The 21,814-nt window shown below is 35.4% G+C and overlaps 1 protein-coding gene across 1 annotated transcript; it reads left to right on the forward strand.

The window, feature by feature from the left end:
* The first annotated feature begins 7,010 nt into the window (after positions 1-7,010).
* Positions 7,011-10,152, forward strand: LOC149562003 (putative disease resistance protein RGA3). The gene has a single exon (XM_089825546.1). The coding sequence runs from the start codon at positions 7,265-7,267 to the stop codon at positions 9,965-9,967; it is 2,703 nt and encodes a 900-aa protein (XP_089681672.1). The 5' UTR covers positions 7,011-7,264; the 3' UTR covers positions 9,968-10,152.
* The last annotated feature ends 11,662 nt before the right edge of the window (positions 10,153-21,814 follow it).

The following is a 21,814-nucleotide window of genomic DNA, read 5'->3' on the forward strand; positions in this document are numbered from 1 at the left end:
TTAGCTGACCTTTTGAGGTCTAACTCCGAATCATCACTGGGGCATCTTCATTTATTCATGTCTTCATCATTTCCATACTTCATATCTACTTCAATTCACTGTTTCACATCTAAATCATCTTTCTACTCAATTTGACCTAATTTTTATGCTATATCCTTCAAGATCAACTCTAGTCAAACTGGGGCATTTTATCAATTTCTTATAGTCATTCTTGGGTTCTAATCATCTATCTATCATCTTGGACATTGCTCTATTCTAATTTTCTCATGTCTAGCCAGTTTTTGCATCCCCTTACCTCATTTCAATTTCGATCCCGAGGGGGCAGAAATACTCTATTGCTGATTGTTACAGCTATCTATTTCTCAGGAGCATTTGTTTGACCTTATCACTTGCTCTCACTCTATTCGCTTTTCTAGGTGTTAAAATTCTTCTTGAATTCTAACATTGTTCTCTTCCTAGTGTTCAGTACTACCACTATCAGGCTGTACATTTAGGACTTGCTATCTTTTTCTACATTTCGTTCTTCAAAATCAGATATCTATATCTATCACCGCCTACTTGGCTTTCTATTTTCTTTGACATAATGTGTTCCCAGATCGATCACGCATTAGTCAAAGAGGGGCAAATGTAATCACCTAAAAATGGTCATCTAGACTATTAGCCCCCTTTTCAACATTTTGGCTAAATTAATTTAATCACTTACCTAAGCCAAATTGTTAATAATCAATTTATTTGATTATAACCTATAGTTTGACTATGCTATCCTAAGTTCATTATTTGATTAAAAGAACATGTCCCCTTTTAATTAAATAAAAGACCCCATTCTTCTAACCCACTTAAAGTGCACACATAAAGTCTTTTTTCTATTTTGCAATTAAAAGAAAAGGCTTTGTGACTTTTGTCTTATATGACAAGTCAACTTATATTCTATTGGTTGATTTGTGTGTGCACATGGATCACTCCTCTTTTCAAATTCCACCGTTGATCATCCACCATCTTCATCTTGATCTCTACCGTCCATACATCTTTAAAAGGGAGAGAGCTTTCCCCCTCAATCAATCCATCTTTTGAACATTGTTATGCTGCAGGTTTTCTAATAGGTTTCTTTGGAGCTTTGTGGAGAACTTCTCATTTCTTGTCTCATTCTCTCATTCCATCACATTAGCATAAGATCATATGGCATTCTTAGCATAGTTGCATTTTAGTTTAACTTTGATTTCTTGCAATAATATCACATAGTTTAAATATTTGGTTCTGTAACAATCTCATACATGCTTAGTATAGCTGCATTTTGCATTATCATCTTAGCTTAGTTTTCATACTTGCATTGCATTCTTGAGGGATTCCTTGAAGATATTTGCACTCTTGCTCTTGTCTCAAAGAACCTCCCGTTGCATGGTTTACTAGCAAGAAGTACATTTCTAAGGCTTGGCTGAGAGCCTTCATGCTGAAATACTAACTCCTTGCACTCCGTGGATAGGGAGCTCTAAGTCGGCATCCAAGCATTCTAACTCATGGAATCGTTTGGATAGAAGGGTTTAGAGTGTGACACAAATCGAGTGTACAATATCTTCTTGGTGTTCTAGAAGAATCTAGGAAAAGCAAATCAATGCAAAAATATTCAACACCATGAAAATTGTCATCATTCTAAAAATTAAGTCTCCCAAAACATTGTCGAACTTCAGGCCAATTTCCCTATGCAATATTATATACAAGATCATTACTAAGGCAATCTATTTGCACTTGCATCATTTGATCCCAATTCTGGTGTCACAAGATCAAGGAGGTTTTGTTCCTAGTAGAGAAACTATGGAAGGGGCTTGAGTAGCTCATGAGGCTCTACATTCAATAAATTCTAATAAGACATCTAATTTTATCATAAAATCAATTATGATGAAAGCATATGCCAAAGTGTGCTAGAATTTTCTATTCAAAATTCTTCGCAAATTTGGCTTTGCAAAAGGCTACCGTAAATGGATTCGTGCTTGCATTTTGGGTGCAAGATTTTCAGTTATCATTAATGGATCTCCAGTTGGTTTCTTTACATCTACTCAAGGGATTAGGCAAGGTGATCCCTTATCTCTAGTTCTTTTTATTTTAATGGTTGAAGCATTCAACAAACTCATCAAGCATACTCATGATATTGGTCTTTGCTAAGGTACAATGATAGGTGGTATGAATATTTCGATCACTCATTCATTATTTTTAGATGATACTCTACTATTTGGTGCTTCCAATGTCATGGGGGCCAAATGGATCAAACAAACTCTAGACTTGTATTCAGCAGCTTCAAGACAAATGATTAATCCTCAAAAGTCAAAAGTTTTTATCTTTAACACTCACCAAATTATCTCCAATAAAATTGTCTCAATTTTGGTCTTCCAAGAAGATTTTTTACCTTTGGTATATCTTGGCATTCCATTTTTCATGGGAGCTAATAAAATAAATATTGGATGCCTATTATTGAAACAATTAAGTCTAGGATAGTGGCTTGGAAAGCCAGATGGTTATCACTCGTAGGTAAAATTCTTCTTGTCAAAATAGTACTTGTAGCCATCCCCAATTATTATCTCTTAGTCTTGAAAGCTCCTACTTTAGTCATTCAAACCATTCAATTTTTTTTGAGAGACTTTCTATGGTCGGGAAACATAATTGAGGAAAAGAAAATTCCATTGGTCTCACTCCAAGATATGTCACAAATCAAAACACTTGGGGGTGCTAGTATACATGATATGGAGAAAAGGAATAAGGCTTTTGGAGGAAAGTTAGTTTGGTAGATGTACACAAAGCCTAACACCAATTGGTGTCAAATCATGCAACAAAAATATCTTCACAACCCTTGTCTGAATAGAGTTATGTCCATTCAAAATCCCTCCAAAGGATCAACCATTTGGGATTTTATGATGGCATCTAGAGATATCGTGACCAAATACATTTCTTGGGAGGTGAATAGTGGTGACAAGGTTAGCTTTTGGCATGATTCTTGGAGTGGACTACCTCCCCTCATACTTACAAAATCCATGGAAGAAATAGTAACTCCTACTGAAAACATCTGGGGTAAAACACTTGTGGATTATGTCTTTGCAATTTGTCTATTTTCTAGAAAGATTATATGGAAGGATCCGGGTGAGTTACCAATTTCTACTCAGGATAGAGCTAGACTCAAGACAACTTTGTCACACAAAGTGGTCTTTTTATCAGAAAAGGAGAATAAATTGGTTTGGGCCCCAGGAAAAATAGGCACATACAGTATTAAAGATGGGTACAGGATTATTCAACAGCAAAATTCAAACAACACTTAGTGTTGTGCTTTTTCATTTTGCTGGAACTTTGCCACTCTTCCAAAAGCAGGTTGTTTTGCCTGGATAGCTCTAAAAAAGAGAGCTCTCACTAGTGACCATCTTTGCCAAACTTAACATTACCCAACCTTTCAACTGTTGTTTGTGTGATCTTCAATAATTGAAAGATGTTGATTATCTCTTTCTGAACTGCTCATTTTCCCAACAATGTTGGCTATTCGTTCTTAGAAAACTCTAGTTTCCTTCTCCTCCACCAAACAAACTTGGGGACCTATTTCAAGCTTGGCCAGTAGTATATTCTTCCTCACTTTTCTCTTGCTTGTGGAAATGCATCCCTACATTAGTTGTTTGGGCAATTTGGTGGGAAGGAAACAAGAGAATCTTTCATAAGATCTCTTCATCAATCAAATCTGTTCTTCTTGGTATCGAAAAGTTCATCTTGGAAGTGGCGAATGCTAGTCATCACAAAGTCAAATGCAATCCATTTTTGTCCAGTTGGGACAACATTGTCATCAGGGAATGGGAAGGCATCCATGTTCCTTTTGGATGGCTTCATTACAAACAATCAGCCTTCTCATCACTTACGGATTTAGTTTAATGGTTTCCCCTCGACATGTGGTTCAATTAAAGTTAACTTTGATGGTTCTTCCTGCTGCAATCTGGGAAAATTTGGGATTGGCATTTGTATTAGAGATCATCATGGAGAAGTTCTTGCCATCAAAGCGTCCCCTATTCTGTCAGGAACCAACAACATGGCTGAGGCTTATGCTCTATTTGAAGGATTAATTTTGGAAAGGGGGTTGTCTAACAATTCAAATTGAAGGCAATTCCATGGTGATCATAAACCCATGCATTAAATGAGAATCCCATAATTGAAAACTCTTATATATCCTTCAACAAATTTGGTTTCTTTTCGATTCATTTAAGGTTATTCATATTTTTGATGCCCTAAGAGAAGGGAATATGTTGGCAGATTTTATGACTAACATAGGATGTGACGGGATGGATTTTGAGGATCCAAATCTGAGGGTATTTATTAAGTCTAATAGGGATTTCAACAGGTTGATGTTGAAGGACATTAAGAACAAGGTTTTATCTTCAGGGAATGCGAGATCTTCATGTTCGAAATCAAATGTAATTGCCAATTATATGCATGTATATGACAAGGATTCTAGGTTTTCTTTTTTATTCTTTCTTAGATGAGTCTTTGAATTAGTTTCTATTATTAATATATTTATGGTGGCTAGCTCTCTTTGGCTTTAAAAAAAATTTTAAAAATCCCTCTACACACAAACCATGGGAAGAGTTTAAATGAAAATTATATTATAGTGATATGCGATAAGTTTCTATGTTTCTCTAGTAACATTTATGTTGAATAATATGTGGTGATTTTTATATATTAAATTTACGTTTATGTCAATAATATGGGGCAAGTTTTTATTGTTGCACATGAGTGACACCAACCAAGAAATGGAAGTCCATGATCCATTTGATAGAATACATGAGTATGTTCTATATGACAATAATGTTGAATATAGTAATAGGCCTAGAATATTGTTGAATGTAGATAAATGCACCGATTAGCTTCACCTTCACTCCATTATGATACTTAGCCATACAAATTAGCAAAAATAGTACATCACATGGGCCTTCTGTCATCTCATGCAATGTCATTTTTTGCATTTAGATATGATATATTATATATATATGATGATGCATGTCCATGTCCTTTTCTTAGGTAGGGATATAAGATTTCACCCCTTTTGACAAGCTTTCGCTCCTAATTTCTAATCCCTTTTACCTAGCCTTCTCTTTAGTCACAAACTTTGATTGGTCTTGTTATTTGATTTTATTGAATTGTATTAAATTTATGTTGACTTATTATAGAATCATACATATAGATGCATCTACAATTGCAACATAAGATGTTGAGAAATTACTGCAACAAGCATAACAAGCTAAAAATATTGTTGGGGAGGTTGGTGGCTTCATCTCCTCTAGGTGAAGGTACAATTTAGCATAGACCCAGGGATTTGTGACAAATGCTTAATCACCTCTTGTGGATCTTTGCCTCTATTTGTTTTGACATTTATTGGTCGCTCGATCTTTTTGTGTAATTGCAACAATGATTCCAAGTAGTGGTATCAAGCATTGGGTTACGAGTTCAAACCCCTTGGATCATGTCAGGGGGGGGGAGGCAGGCGGTTGGGGAGGTTGGTGCTTCTGTCCCCCCTAGGTGAAGGTACAATTCAACATAGACTGAGGGACTTGTGACGTGCTTAATTGCCTCCTATGGATCTTTGTCTTTGAGTGTTTTGAAGTTCATTGATAGCTCGAGCTTTTGGTCTAACAACAATAGTGATTTCAACAATTATCATATAGGGGAGATGGCCCAATAGTCAAACATGTTCCAATGACCGCTACGTCTACCATTATAGATCCCCCAAATTATCACTCATAAAAAACCCCCAAAAATGATAACACATGTAGTACTAGCTGACACATGTATTAATAGTTGATCATTTTTTAGCTTTTTTGGTTGCTAATTTGTCCATTTGTGCAAAAAGTACTATTTTTTTGGTAAGTGGCTATTTGAGAGTGAACATAACATATTATAGGGGAATGTTTTAAAACAACACTTTTAGACCACCTCACACTCTATGAGTTATACAAAGAGCTTTGTAAATGTAGAAAAGCTGAAATGTTACCTTTAAGTTCTTCATTCACTTATGGAGATTCACTAAAAAATTGGTGAATTTCGATGTACCAATTAGAAATTCTAGATGCCCAAAATTGACCTGGGGGGGGGCCATCTCCCCTGATGAGTTGCAGTTAAAAAGGCTCCTACTTTTAGAAGTTTCTAGTGGAATGGTTGAACCGGAATCTGTACTCTTGTAGTGGGAACATAGTGTACTCACACAGCTCATCTGATATGACTTTGACATTGATGGAAATGGAATATGAACTCTTGTAGTGGGAACAGAGCGTACTCATCCAGCTCATCTGATATGACTTTGACATTGATGGAAATGGAATTTATTTGAGATATCGTTAGAGGAAAATGCTGAGGAAGCTTCAAGGAAAAGTTTTAGTTAAATGGATGCACTACCTAACCTTACTATTACTTTTTAGCTGTTATACCTGCGTTTGCGTGTTTTCAGCTTGACCGCACACTGTTATTTTGGATCCCAACTGCACAGCACATGCATATCGAATATGCCAAAGTCTCTTTGGCTTTCACATCTTCTCTCTTTCTTCTATTCCTGAAAACTATATAACTATTTTAGATGTAGATAACACAAAAAACATAGCGAGTAAATAAATAGGAATTTACTGAGAACGATTCTACATCGCCTCGAAAATTTGAGAAAAAAGAAACATAGATATGTATGAGGAAAAGTTGAGGAAGGAACACCTGTCTAATCAATAGTGCTTTCTTCTCTTTGATTTGGCCACTATTTTGTTTTTAGCTTTAGAATTTTCTCCCTCAAAAATCGAACTAGTGCCGTGAAGGCCCAGGTAACCCAATTCAAAGGGAAAAAAGAAGAAAAAAGAAACATAGATATTATGAGGAAAAGTTGAGGAAGGACCACCTGTTTAATCAAATAGTGCTTTCTTCTCTTTGATTTGGCCAATATGTTGTTTTTAGCTTTTGAATTTTCGCCCTCAAAAATCGAACTAGTGCCGTGTAGGCTCAGGTAACAAGAATAGGTAGTGAACACCCAATTCAAAGGGGAAAAAGAAGAAGAGGAGGGAAAAAGAAGAAGAGGAGTATAGTGAATAGGGAAGAAGTTGCAGCTATAAATGCATACTTTGTGAATGCCCATTCTCACATCAAAGCCAAGCTTATCGAGTCTCTCTTGTTTTTCTGTCTGCTGACTACCGAGTTACTTTATTTTCGCGAGTGCTCAGGCGATTTTGTTTTGTGTGCCTAGAATTTGTAAATTCAATCTAACTTTTGTGAGATGGCCTCTGTAATTGGAGAAGCTTTTCTTGGAAAAGCTTGTGAGATGGTCCTTGACATGGCCGTTCGTAGAATGACTGAGGAGGTAAAGATGGTGGTGTATTTTAGAGATGACTTCAGATGGTTAAGTGACCAACTCACATATTTGAGTGGTTTTCTGCAAGATGCAGATCAAAAGTCTCAACAGAGGGAGCACATCAGACATTGGCTGGAGAAGATTCGCTTTATTTCTTTGCTTGCAGAGGACATCTTTGAGGAATGTGTTGTAGAATCCAAGTATGGAAATAGCGCTCAATCTTGTGGGTTGAGTTGTAAGCAATGGATTTTTCAGTATAGAATGGGGTGGAGAATTAAGGAAATCAAGATCCGCATGAACTCCATTACCGAAGATGGCAGGAAGCTGGAGCTATTGCATCAAGTTTCTTCCTTAAATGAAGCTATTGCATCATCCTCTACATCTCATATTAGTGCAGAGTGGAAGAGATCTAGTCTTCTGCCCAGAATTTCTGTAGGAATAGACTCCAAAGTTGATGACATGTTAAGATTGTTGGACGAGAATGCCCATCCAGTTGTTGCGGTGGTTGGGATGGGAGGGATGGGGAAGACCCATCTTCTTCAGCATGTTTACAACAATTTCAAAGAAAGGTATGAGAAATCTATATGGCTTTCAGTCTCTCAAACTTATTCTGTTTGCAAATTACAGAAAGATTTGGCCTTTCAGATAAATGATGAAGATTTCAGTAAGCGTATAAAGGAAAATGAAGTAAGTGAGCAGGTATTAGCTCCTGAGATTCGTGAAAGGTTGCAAGGGAAAAATTGCCTGGTAGTGTTAGATGATGTGTGGAGGGCTGGCGGGGAAGACGATTTGTTAGCTAGACTTGGCCTCCCACTAGGAAAGAATAGCACGTGCAAGATTGTGGTGAGTACAAGAAGCAGAGAGGTTTGTAGAAATTTGAATGCTGAAATCTATGAGATGCACTGCTTGTCAGACGAAGACAGTTGGAGGCTGTTTTGTGTGTATGCATTTGAGGGATCTGAGGAAATAGGACGGCCACAACAACAGCATCTGGAAGAGTTGGGCCGTAAGATTGTAGGGGAATGTGGAAATTTGCCATTGGCTATTAAAACAATAGCCGCATCTCTGGCAAAGAGCAGAGTGCCATGGGAGTCTAAGCTGCAGCTCTGGGAGTCCAAGCTGCAGCAGCTCCAAGGAATTCAAGGGATTGCCAATGTGGATCCCATCATGCCTATTCTCCGACTCAGTTATGATGCCTTGCCCGCTCTTCTTAAACTATGCTTTACTTATCTTTCTTTCTTTCCCGAAGATGAGGAGATAGATCCTGAGTATCTGGTGAGTTTGTGGATAGCGGAAGGGTTCATCCCAGCAGGAGAAGGCCAACGAGAAGCGGCATGGGACTGTTTGTATCAACTTGCCAATCTCTGTCTGCTTCAACTATCGGAAGATTTTCAAAATGATTATCATATGCTGTCAGGAGGCTATTTAAAATATGATTATCAATTATGGGAAGATCTTCAATATGATGATGTTGTGTGGCCACAACCATATCGGTTAATCAAACACTGTAGAGTTCACGATTTGCTGCTCGATTTGGCCATAAATGTGTCAAGACAAAATACGTGTGTTTTTTCTATTGAGGAAGCCTCCATAGATGCAAGTGCTGCCTGGTGTAGGATTTTATTAGCCAAGAAAGATATAAACAACCATGACATCTCAGAGAGCCACCCTGTTTGTCTGCGCACGTTCTCATTGTCTAAGAATCGGGGGATCACAAACATTTCAGCAGACTTGTTTACCGCAATGAGAGGATTGCGTGTTCTTGATCTGAGTGGTACACAGATCCGTGCATTGCCAGAGAGCATTGGAAAGATGAAACTCCTCAAAGTGTTGAATATAGAGTATACAAATATATTCCGGGTACCAGAGTGTGTGAGACATTTGAAAAGTCTCCGCTTCCTTACTCTGGAAACAGATGGATGTAGAGTATTACCAGTGTGGATAAGTGAACTTAAATGCCTTGAGCATTTACAATGTGAGGGTGTAAGTGAAATGCCAAGGGGAATATCAGAGGTGGCCTCTTTGAGGGTGCTGAGATCTGATCGGTTGCGTCTCTCTTCTCCCGAAGCTGAGGGAGAATTGATGAGGGTAGACGATCTTGCCAAGATGACTCAGCTCCAGGAACTACGGTTATTTGTCAGAGATGGAAGGGAGTGGAAAGGGGTTGCAGAACGGATCCTTCCACGGCTGATCAAGATGCGTCGTCTACAAATCAACAATGGCCAAGGGATACGAGGAAAGCTTCCGGAGAAGATGGTAGCCATGAAACGTCTGGAAAGTCTTAGACTGGTCGCGAGGGTTGTTGTGCCAAGTTGGATATCTGGTCTGGCAAATCTCAGGGAACTCGAAGTATACCAGTGTGATTGTGGTGAGTATTCGGAGTGGCAAAGAATGGCCAACCTAGTGAGCTTGAGGGTGCTTCTTGATAGAAGGTGTAGAGAATTGCCAGAGTCATTTGGGAAGGCAGGAGGGTTTCCACAGCTCCGTTTCTTGAGAATAGAAAGATTCCATGAATTAGAGGAGCTTTCAGAATGGGAGGAAGGGGCCATGGCATGTCTTGAGAATTTCACTTTAGCTCACTGTCCCAAAGTGAAGAAAGTGGGAGAGGGCTTAAAGCATTTGAAATGACTCAAGCTCTTTTGTTATGAAGCTTTAGGAACCACTGAAGTGAAAGAGAAATTCGAAGAAGGTGGAGAATTTTGGCAAAAAATCAAATCTATAAATCCTCAAGTAAAAATTGTAACCCGGGATTGAAATATACTCTTAAGCTGTAAGTCATTTATTTTTGAAATATATTCTTAAATTGTTAGTCATTTATTTAATTTTAGATAATTAATAAATAAGAAAATAATTTTTAAAACAAAGTTTAAAATAATATTTAACATATATAAGATCAAGATTTAACTAATTAGGAAAAAAACATAAATTAATAATTATAAGTTTTATTTTAGGAAAGTTAAATTCTATGGATAGAAGCATATAACTCTTAAACTAATGATGAAGTATGATTATTGGAGATTTGTATAAGTGATTAGATAAAATAAAATATATATATTTGGGATGACTCTTTTCAAAATTGAAATTAATAAAAAATATATATGTACAGGTCAATTTTAAGTGGCTTTCCTTTCGTTCAATCCTATCAATTTTAGTTGTAGTACATTACAAATATTTTGAGACATATGATTGATTAAATTTCTAAATGCACTTGTAAAATAAGCTAAAAGAACATAAAAAAATCTAATTTTGAATTCTACATAGACATATAAGCTTATTAGAAATTGAGAAATATAGGCTTATTAGAAATCCATTCAAAGTCATAGAAGTGACATGAATGAAATATGAAGTTCTCACAAATTTTTTTGCTTGTGCAAACACTTCATTTCTATATAAAGCTTTTCGCTATATATTTGCTTCTACTATTTTATAAGCATTTCTTATGTTATTAAAAATATGCCCCTTTGACTCATATTTCATAAGAAAAAATTCATTCATGGAAGCATATAAAGGATGACCTTATCACATCGATCCCTCACTTATTAGGAACATGTTGAATTTCCTTAATTTGACATAAGTCCAAACTTTATTCGGTAACTTGCTTATTGTGTGTTATACACTTAAGTGACTATTTATGGAAGAAATATAAAAGCAAAGAGCACAATAAACAAATTAGATTATTCAACTAATGCTTAAGATTCATGGCTCTATAATAATCAATGGTGCAATTGATGGAAAAAAATAAGTTCTTTTGATATGACAATATATATATATTGTTAAGAAATATTATAAAGTTGTCTATACTGAGTGATTTTGAAATCAGACAAGGCCTGATTTAAACCCTGAGGAAAGGACCTTGAGCTCAATTGCTTATACTTTATCTGAAGGATGAAATAGGAAATTCTCGCTAGTTCTTTCCCTATGGGGTTTTCAAACTAGCTTTTATAATAATATATATAATTTAGTGGCTCCATCGACCTTTGACAAAAAAAAAGATAGTTTACAACTAGTTGATGAACTGAGCTTAAAAAAGATCTCAATGGGAAGTAGAAAGATAAATATGTGCTACCTTTAGGCACAACCCTCAATTCTCAGACAATATTATAATAAAAATGAAATTAAAAAGACAAAGTACAAAATACTTTTTTTTTAAAACATAAAGTTACCATTCATTCACATGAAGCCACTTCATAAAGTAAGGTCATTGGGATGAGTTTAGATTGATGATATGATTTGTTCAAAATATATACATATCCTTGTTATGTGTGGTTAGAACTAGTATAACAAGCATTAGAAAGATAATAAGGTCATGCAAGGATTCACTTTAGGGTAAGTGCACAAAGATGGCTAGACAAATAACAAAGAGATGTATAATCTCATCTAACCTAATTCACTCATTATATAACCATGAGTAGACCTGATAGATGCCATATAACCAAATATACTCGATGGGGTGCCAGAGTGTGTGAGACATTTGAAAAGTCTCTTGCTTCTTACTCTGCAAACAATTGGATGTGTGAAAATTCATATTGCAGTCATTGATTATTAATCTCCTATCTTAAATGATTTTTAACTAGCCTAAAATAAATTCATAGCTAATATCAAAAAATAACACAACTCTAACTTCACCAATAAAATATGAAAAAGAAATAAGCAACACAATGAACATATTATTGTTGGACAAACCATCCCTGGAAAAACCCCTAAGGGAAAACCAGTTCTACAGATGAGGAAATTATATTATTAAATTCAACAAATCAAGAGATACAAAATTCCTTGCCTCTCAAGGCAAAACTCTGACAACCTCCCAATTTCTCTTGCTGATATTCGTCCACTACAATCTCTAATGCTATCATTGTGCCCTTGCTAACACTACAAGACTATTTTCTATCATTGCAAATGCTTGTACAAACTTGTTTCCTCCAACTGCCCATTGAGCCCCTTTTATACTACTCTTGTTAGAAAAGCAATGGTCGAGATTGATTCTCAATCAACGCTCAAGATTAAAAATAACTTAACAACCCTAACCAAGTCAATTTCTAGTTTCTTCTAAAAGTGGTCAATTAATTAATAAATATTTGTCCCTTTTTTTTCATTTTATCAGTAAACAACCAAAGCCTAGATTAATTATTATTATTTGTTAGAATTAATTATTATTATATGTTAAGCGAAGGTAGATTCGAACCCAAGACCTCCCACATGAGAGGCTCACAAGTTACCGTTGTGTTGTAGGCTTTTGCCTAATATTTGTCCCTATTTTGACCCATTAGTTAGCAAAATAATTACTTGTTAATTAATCACATATGGTTGATCAAGTGTCCAAGCTAACCAAAACTAACACTCCCTCTTAGCGAGGAAGATTTTCTGCATGACACCTAACTTATCTTTGAAGAAGATGAATATCACCTTCCCTAATGCCTTAGTTAGAATGTTTGCTCCTCTGTCGGTATGTACTATAGCTGAACAACCCCCCTTTGTACATAATCTTTGATGAAGTGATATCTGATGTCTATATGTTTAGACCTATCATGAAATACTAGATTCTCGAACAACTTGATACAACTCTGATTATCATAGTGTATCACAGTAGTCTCAACCTTTTGATCAAATAAGGGTACTAACAAATTTCAAAGCCATATAGCTATACATGTTTCCATACTAACTGTTATGTATTTTGCTTCTATTGAACTCATAGCCACAAAGTTCTACTTCCCGGTGAACCAAGATACAACTTCTGATCCCAAATTGAAATAATACCATGAAGTGCTCCTTTTGTCGATTGTACTACCAATTTGCATCTGTATAGCCTATTAATCTAATAGCTTCACCTCGAACATATATGATCCCATACTCAACTGTACCATGCAAGTAACGCAACACATTCTTGGCTGCTATCCAATGCACTATCTTTGGTTCAACCATGAATTGACTAAGAGAATTCACTATAAATGCTATATTTTTGGCTTATTGTTGACCAATACATAAGCTAACCAATCAACTACCTATATAAGGTGGGATCTACATCCTTCTCCCTAGATGTATCTACCTTCCTCTAGTTCATAATCATGGGTGTAGACATGGCTTTGCAATCCTCCATCCCAAATATCTTTAAGATTTTAATACAATATTTCCCTTGACCAAGAAAAATCTCTCAATCTATCTACCACACCTCCATGCCTAGAAAGTGGTGCATAAGTCCCAAATCCTTCATCTCAAGAACTTTTTTGTAAGATCCCTCTTGTAATCCTCTTTAAGCCCTAGTGCACCTGTAAGAAATAGGTCATCCACATAAATAATAAGAATGAGAACCTCACCCCTAACCACTAAGTAGTAGGGGTTAGCATCTACTTCACTCTTCACATAGCTCATTTCCTACAAGTGTGTATCGATGCACTCACACCATGCAATGGGAGCCTACTTGAGTCCGTACAAGGCTCTTATCAATTTGCACATGTGGGTCTCTTTGTTGTGTGCTACAAAGCCTTTTGATTTCTCTATGCATACCTCCTCCTTCAATTCACCATTAAGGAAAGTTGTCTTGACATCCATTTGTTGGATTTTCGATCCCATATAAATGGCAAATGAGATCACAACTTGTATAGAAGTATACCAGGCCACTAGAGAAAATGTCTCCTCATAGTCCATTCCCTCTTCCTAGAGAACCCCTTGGCCATGAACCTTGCTTTTTATTTCTCGATGCTGCCATTTGCACCGTGCTTTATCTTATAGATCCAACATGATCAAACTATTTCTCTATTTGTTGGTCTAGTCACTACCTCCCACACATCATTTTACATAATTGAGTTATACTCCTCAACTATAGCATCCTGCCATACCTGATGTCATGGAGCCTCCTGATAGTTGGAAGGTTCACTATCTACCAAGTGATTAACTAATTCCACATAGTCATTGAACTCAATTGGTTGTCTCCACTCTCTCATACTCCTTCTAGGAGCTCCCAAAAACTCTTGAGTATCCCTTTGTGTATATTGAACCTCATAGTTCCTGCTGCCAACTATAGAGATGAAATATCAACCTCTTAGTCTTCTAGATGCATTTCACATTGCACCTTTTTCTCCATACTCTATGGATCCTCACCACCTGAGCCTAGTTTTGTATTGGTAACTATACTTGTGCTTTGCTACCCTTGAATAAGCCTTGGAGCTTCTGCTAGTTGCTCACTTTGATTATCTGCTAGAAAATCTGTGGACCTTCTAAATGCCTTGTCCTCCGTAAACTTGACATCATGTCTTTGACAATAATTTTTCTAGTCTTGAGGATAAAAATCCTATATTCCTTTGAGGTTTTGTTGTACCCAAAAAAGTACCCTCTCTCTGTAGTTTTTTCTAACTTGGTGCATATATCACTTGGAATATGACAATATGAAAATATGCCAAACTCCCAAATATTTTGAAGTGACCAATATCTGGCTTCTTTCTTATGAAAGCTTCCTTTGGTGTCATCCTTCCTAGTAGCTTGTGTGGAATCCTATTCCGAATGTAGACTATTGTAATAAATACTTTTTCCCATAAGTAGTGGGGCATGTCCTAGTCATGTAGCATAGCCCTTTTTGCACTGATATAGAATGGTTCTTCCTCTCAACAACTCCATTTTGTTGTGGATTATAAGGAAAAATCCACTCCCTCTTAATTCCTTCCCTGGTACAAAACTCCTAGAAGTTATTTCCTTTGTACTCGCCTCCATTGTCTAGCCAAAGAACCTTTACCTTCCTTCGTATCGAGTTCTCCACAAAAGGCTTGAACTCTTTGAATTGACTGAAAACTTCATCCTTGGTCCTCAAGTATATCTGGGTCTTCCTAGAGAAATCATCAATAAAAGTAACATAGTAGTCATATCCTCAGAGAGACTTTGTTGACATTGGTCCACATACATCTAAATGCACTATATCAAGAACACCCTTAGATCATGTGTAACTCCTTGGAAAAGATGCTTTCTCAAACTTTCCCTACACACATCTCTTGCATACATCATCATGGTTTGTTCTCACCTCTGGAACACCTGTCACCATCTTAGGAAGCAATTTGAGTGCTCCATGATGAATATGACCCATCCTCCTATACCATAGGTCTCCAAGATCTCTAGTATTACTGCTTTTTATGAGCACCAAGTAGGAGTATCAATCTACAACCTATAAAGGTGATCACTCCTAACTCCAATAGTTATGGGTGATTTCCAATCTTTATGTTTAATCAACACATGTCCCTCTAAAGAGTACATTATACCCTCTATCCTGATAAATAGATACATAAATTCATACCTAAGTCTAGCACATGCAACACATCATGAAATGAAGTTATCTTTCCATTCTCCCTTTAAAAGTGAACAATACCTTTCCCATTTGGTTGAGTTTGGACAAGTTTTCCATAGAAATATGGATATTAGTGTTCTCCTCCTTATAACTAGAGAATTACTCTCTAACTCTTTTCATATGAAATGACACCCCATTATCTATATACCAAACACACTGTGAGGCTGAGCTAACCATACAAGCTATGAGTGCAAACTCATTTTCCATTCCACTGGAGTGTTCTTCTGCACTTGCTAAAGTTGCCACTTGCTTCTTTCCCTTCTTCCTTTCTAGGGAATCACTGACATAGTGGCCATACTCATGACAACTAAAGCACTTGACCTTAGAAAGATCCCTTTTCTTCTTTTTCTCGCTTTGTGAATTTGATCCTTTGCTAGACCCCTTCTTTTCTTTCCCTTTCCCTGCTAGGGGAAAATTTTCCTATTCCACCTCACTTTTCTAACTCTTGTTGGCCCCATTGACAAGACTTAGTCTAAGATACTCCTAATTGAAATCAGTAAATAGTTGATCCCAACTCGGTAAGGTATCTTGTCCACTGACAACTTGAACAAAGACACACTATTTCTTAGCAAACCCATTTAGGGCTATTCTCACTAGTTCATCATCACTAGGGCTATCTCCAACAACTGCTAACTCATCCTTGACAAGTCTAAGCCTTGTGATATAACCTATGATGTCTTCTCCCTAGTTCATCCAAGTATTCTTGAACTTCTCTCTGAGAATCATCTTCCTATTGGTGGTAGCATTTTGGTACAAATTCAGAATGACATCTCACATCTTCTTCACTATATCTAGCTCTAAGATATGTGGAACAATATGATCCTTCACACCATCAAGGATTATCCTCCTTTCCTTGGCATCATCCTTCTTGTATGCTGCAAGTTGTGCCACATCTTTAGGTATAGCTAGACAATTGTGGTAATATAATCCTTGATACCATTTTCTTCCAATAATAAAGAAAGTCTAGCCTTCTAGACACCAAAATTTGAGGCACCATCCAATCTGTCTTGATCTCTCAAACTGGCTGAAGCAATCTCAAGGGATTAAAGCACTAATAAATATAAAGAGATCAAACTAGGTTTTATAAACCCTTAAATTTCTTTCCTAGGGAAAAACTCTTCTACCCTCAATACTGCTCTGATACCATGTGAAAATTCCTATTGCAGTAATTGATTATTAATATCCTATCTTGAATGATTATTAAACTATTGAAAATAAATTCACATCTAATATTTAAAAATAACACAACTACAACTTCACCAATAAAATAAAGAAATAAATAAGAAACATAATGAACATAATATTTTCAGACAAATCATCCCTAGAAAAACCCCTAAGGGAAGACCAATTCTACAAATGAGGAAATTATATTAACTTCAACAAATCAATAGATACAAAATTCCTGGCCTCTCATTGGCAAAACTCAGACAACCTCCCAATTTCTCCTATTGATATTCCTCCACTGCTATGCCCAATGCTATCATTATGCCTCTCCCTCTACCCTTGAATTGACAGATGTCAAAGTAATTTGGCTTCTTGCCAAGGATGAACTCACAATATAGCTTTTCCAAAAAATATAGAGGCACCTCATAATTATTACATGGTGGTAGGTCAAATACCATATACCACCTATCCCAAAAACATGATCTCATCCTAGCATGAGTGCACCAATGAATAGGAAAAGTTTTGGTTGTGTGTAATAGGGAGTTGCTGGATATAGGATTGGTGAAAAGAGAACATATAGTACCTTTCTTTATGTCTTTATCTTTTACTTGCTAATATGATAACCCATTGACATAAAATGCATGACACCTATCCCTCCATCTATTCCGTTTTGTAAACTCCCTAGACACCTCATTTGCATTTTGGGCCATTTGTTCAAGTGTATTCATTAGGGTTGAGTGGTGATCAAGTGTAGATGACTGCAACCTATTGACCATTTGGGTAATGTTAGCACTATTTTTTGAGAGGTGGTTTATGAGGTCCTCTTGTGTAGTAGTTAAATGCGATGTAATTGTATGTGTAAAGGATTTATAGGAGGTGGTGGTTGTTGAATGGGAACATTGAGTGGAGGGTTTTGTGGTTGTGTCACTATGGGTGGAGGGTTTTATGGTTGTGTCACAATGGGTGGAGTTTTTTGTGGTTGTGTAATGATAGGTGGAGGGTTTGATTGTGTAAGAGGTTGTTTTTCTTCTCTCCTTCATTTTCTTAGATTCCTTGATGCATCTATATTAAAAAAAAATTAAAAACAATTACAAAACTTATAAATTACAAAACCAAATTACAAAATTTGATAAAAATACATAAATGAGGAATATAATGAAGATTTACCTTATTTTTAGGGTGCCATGGATGTAGATGTAATCAAAAATTGGTTTCTATGGTAAACTCGATCGAGTTTTCGTGTTCTTGCTACATAACCCACGTTGTTGCTGTTGTTTGAGGGTATAAAAATGCCATCAAATGCGGACATTAATAAAAATATATACTTTACAAAACCCAATCGAGTTTTGTAAAGTATAATGGCTAGACTTGGATACCAAGCATGGTTGACATTTAACTTTTAAATAACCTAATCAGGTTATTGAAAATTTTTCTTTTTTTTGGGGTGGGGGAGGGGTGGGGTTTCACTTTTTTGTATACCATCTTGGTGCACTTACCCACAAATCCATCTCTCATGGGAATAAATGGAAAACTTATCACTCATTGGATCTGGGTGAAGCTCACAAAGGTGAAGCATTAGGATTTCCTGAGAGGTCACCCATCCCAGTACTACTCTAGCTTTAGTGTGCTTAACTACAGAGTTCCCTCCATGATTAAAATGACTCTGCTTGCAACCCTATTTGCAAAACCTTCACCAAGTGTCAATTGTGCCTTATAAACTATTCATTAGAAATAATCTTAAGCTCATCAATTGATAAGTAGGAGATAATTTCCATAGGAAGTCAAATTGTGATGTTGCTATCAGGATTTAACTATGTAGTTTTTGAGTCAAACTCATTGACCCATATTTCATGAGTAGTGATTCAACACTACCAATGATAATCACTACTTATGAAGTATAGGTCAATGCCTTTGACTAAAAAACTACATAGTTAAGTCCTAAGAGCAATTTCACAATTTGACTTGTGGAAATTATATTCTACTTATCAATTGATGAGCTTAAAGGGATTTCTAATGAATGGTTTATAAGGCACACCACTTGGTGAAGGTTTTTCAAATGGGGTTGCAAGTAGAGTTGGTTTAACCATGGAGGGAACTCCATAGATAAGCACGCTAAAGCTAGAGTAGTACTAGGATGGGTGACCTCATGGAAAGTCCTAGTGCCTAATCTCTATGAGCATCACCTAGATCCAATGAGTGCTAAGTGTCCCATTTATTCTCATGAGAGATGGATTTTTGTTGAATCACTAGTCATGAAATATGGGTCACTGAGTTTGACTCAAAAACTACATAGTTAAATCTTGATAGAAATATCACAACTTGACTTGTTGTGGAAATTATCTCTTACTTATCAATTGATGAGCTTAAGGGGATTTCTAATGAATTATTTATAAGGAACAACACTCAATGAAGGTTTTGAAAATGGGGTTGAAGGCATAGTGGTTTTACCCATGGAAGGAACTCCATAGTTAAGCACGCTTAAGCTAGAGTAGAACTAGGATGAGTGACCTCCCAAGAAATCCTAATGCTTCACCTCTGTGAGCATCACCTAGATCCAATGAGTGCTAAGTGTTCCATTTGTTCTCATGAGAGATAGATTCATGTTAAATCACTACTCATGAAATATGGGCCAACGAGTTTGACTCAAAAACTACACAATTAAGTCTTGATAGCAATATTACAATGTTTTATATTTATTATAGATACTTACCCTATACTTGCATGTGTGTGGTGCACATGTGGGTGATCCCACAATAATGGGTTCCACTTTTAGACCAATTTTGACACTAAAATTAATATTTTTGCAACAAAAGTCATGTTAAAGTGACTATATCTCCAAAACTATAAATAATTTCAATATGACATAAACTAGTGATTTTGAGTACTTTGTTCCTAGTTTGTAACCATATTTTTTAATCTAAAAAAAATGAAATATTTATGTCAATTTTTTTTTATCTCCTCTGAAAAGTGGTACATAATAAAATTCAATATTTTTAAAGAGTGACAGTCCGCTTGACACACATAACTTTTTTTAAAGAAATGATAATGAAGTAATTCTTTCGGCGTTCAATTTGTAACATCAATATTCAGAGGATGCATTTGGTTTGATTTATTTTGGTTGAATATTGTATAGTTTATGAAGTTTTGAAGTCACGCGAATCATAATTCAGACATATGTTCCGTTTGACATAGATAATTTGAAGTCAATTTATCATATACCTATTTTTTTTTTTGAATAGAAAGGTATCTCAATAAGCTAGTTCCTACATATTTTTCAAAAAAAATTTGACCTGATTTACTAATTTTCTCGAGGTGTCGAAGTTGATTGATGTTCAACTAGTAATGAACCTATAATGAGTTAAACTCATATTTGAAAGTCCTAATGACTAAAATATGTATTACAATTATAGTCGTTGAAAAGCTTGCTTTGAGCAGCACATTTTGACATTTTTTATTTTACAGTGGGAGATCATTCTCCTACAATTATGGGAGTCAAAAGAGCAAAAAAAAATAATCCTACTTTTACATGTTCGCGGGAACATATTAAGCATGTTCACACGAATGCATGTTCGCATGAACATGCGAACTAAAATTTCATGGCTGCTGAGAAATTTAAAGGGGTAGTTCAGGTGAACATGCCTATATTAATTGTGTTCGTGCAAATAGTCAAAAAACCTAAGAAAGTTCAATTTGTAAAGCTATTTGCCATCAACCTTTCTTTGCCACGAATTTGGAGCATCGACAGCACTAGCAAAAACTGGAGAAAAGGTTAGTGGAATTTCACTCCAATAGAGTTCATAAAGACTATGTCTGATAAATATTTGCAGTTCAATTTAAGATATCAATATACATGAAATTAATGTATATGCCTTATAGTTCTAAAATTTGTATGTTTATCAGTTATAGTTCTAAAATTTGTAATATATATTGATATATAAGTTTCAAATTTGTAATTTAATGTTTCAAATTTTGTAATATAAGTTTTCTATGGAGGAACATCAAATATAAAACTATATTTCCTTTTAATTGATTTTTTATAAGTACATTTCTTTTATTTGAATATTTTAATAACTTAGCATCTCAAATTAATTAAGAACTATTACACTTTAGTTGAATATGAGTTTAAATAAGATTCTAACATTGTACAATAAATTGAAAAACTTCAATGTTTATTTAAATACTTCAATTTTATTAACTAAATTAAATTAGTTATTTATTATTCTATTTTTAATCCACATTATAAGAAAATTTTATCTAAATAAATATATTTTCCAACATGTTTATAATAGAATTTAATGTATGTACATATATTAATTATTATTATTTATTAGATTTCTCTTTATAAATATTAGATTTCTCTTTATATGAAATTTATTAAGTTGTGACTTACCATTTAATATAACAATTTCTAAATATTAAATAATTTTTTTATAGATCTTTAATTTATAAAAAGAATTGTTTAATACTAAAGTGTAATTGTTTAAAAATCTAATAATAAAAATTGTCTTACAAAATTTTGCATTTATTTTTTTTAAATATTAGACTTCAATAAAATATTTTTTATTATTCTTATATTTTATATTTTATAAGTGTAGACACTCAAAAATGGTTCACATCTATGGTTTCATCACTTCTTCATACTAACTCATCCCATTTTCTCATTCCACTAATTCTGATCTAAGTTTTTCATTTCCTTCTTGAACATAGATTAGATGATTTTGTGTTACTAATGGTCTCCTTGCAGCATGTGGTAATCGTGGGATGAAGACATGATCATAACAAACTACTAATGCTTTCTTTGCAGGACGTTGTTGAAGACCATGTGTGTGGATTTATTAGATTAAATAAAACTTCGTTTGGTGCTTAAAATGAACTTTTTATTTTCTTCCTGACGTTTCTATAATGTTTAAATCCCTAGGAATCCTCTCCCCTTGGCATTCGTGGATCTTGGGTGTAAGAGAAATCCATGTAACTTCTATAGGAGG

The sequence above is a fragment of the Cupressus sempervirens genome, chromosome 4 (assembly GCF_028749045.1).
Source record: "Cupressus sempervirens isolate cs-2001-9-10 chromosome 4, ASM2874904v1, whole genome shotgun sequence".
Lineage (NCBI taxonomy): Eukaryota > Viridiplantae > Streptophyta > Pinopsida > Cupressales > Cupressaceae > Cupressus > Cupressus sempervirens.

Excerpts from the sequence above, each read along its gene's own strand:
- LOC149562003 (XM_089825546.1), top strand. The coding sequence starts at position 7,265 with ATGGCCTCTGTAATTGGAGAAGCTTTTCTTGGAAAAGCTTGTGAGATG.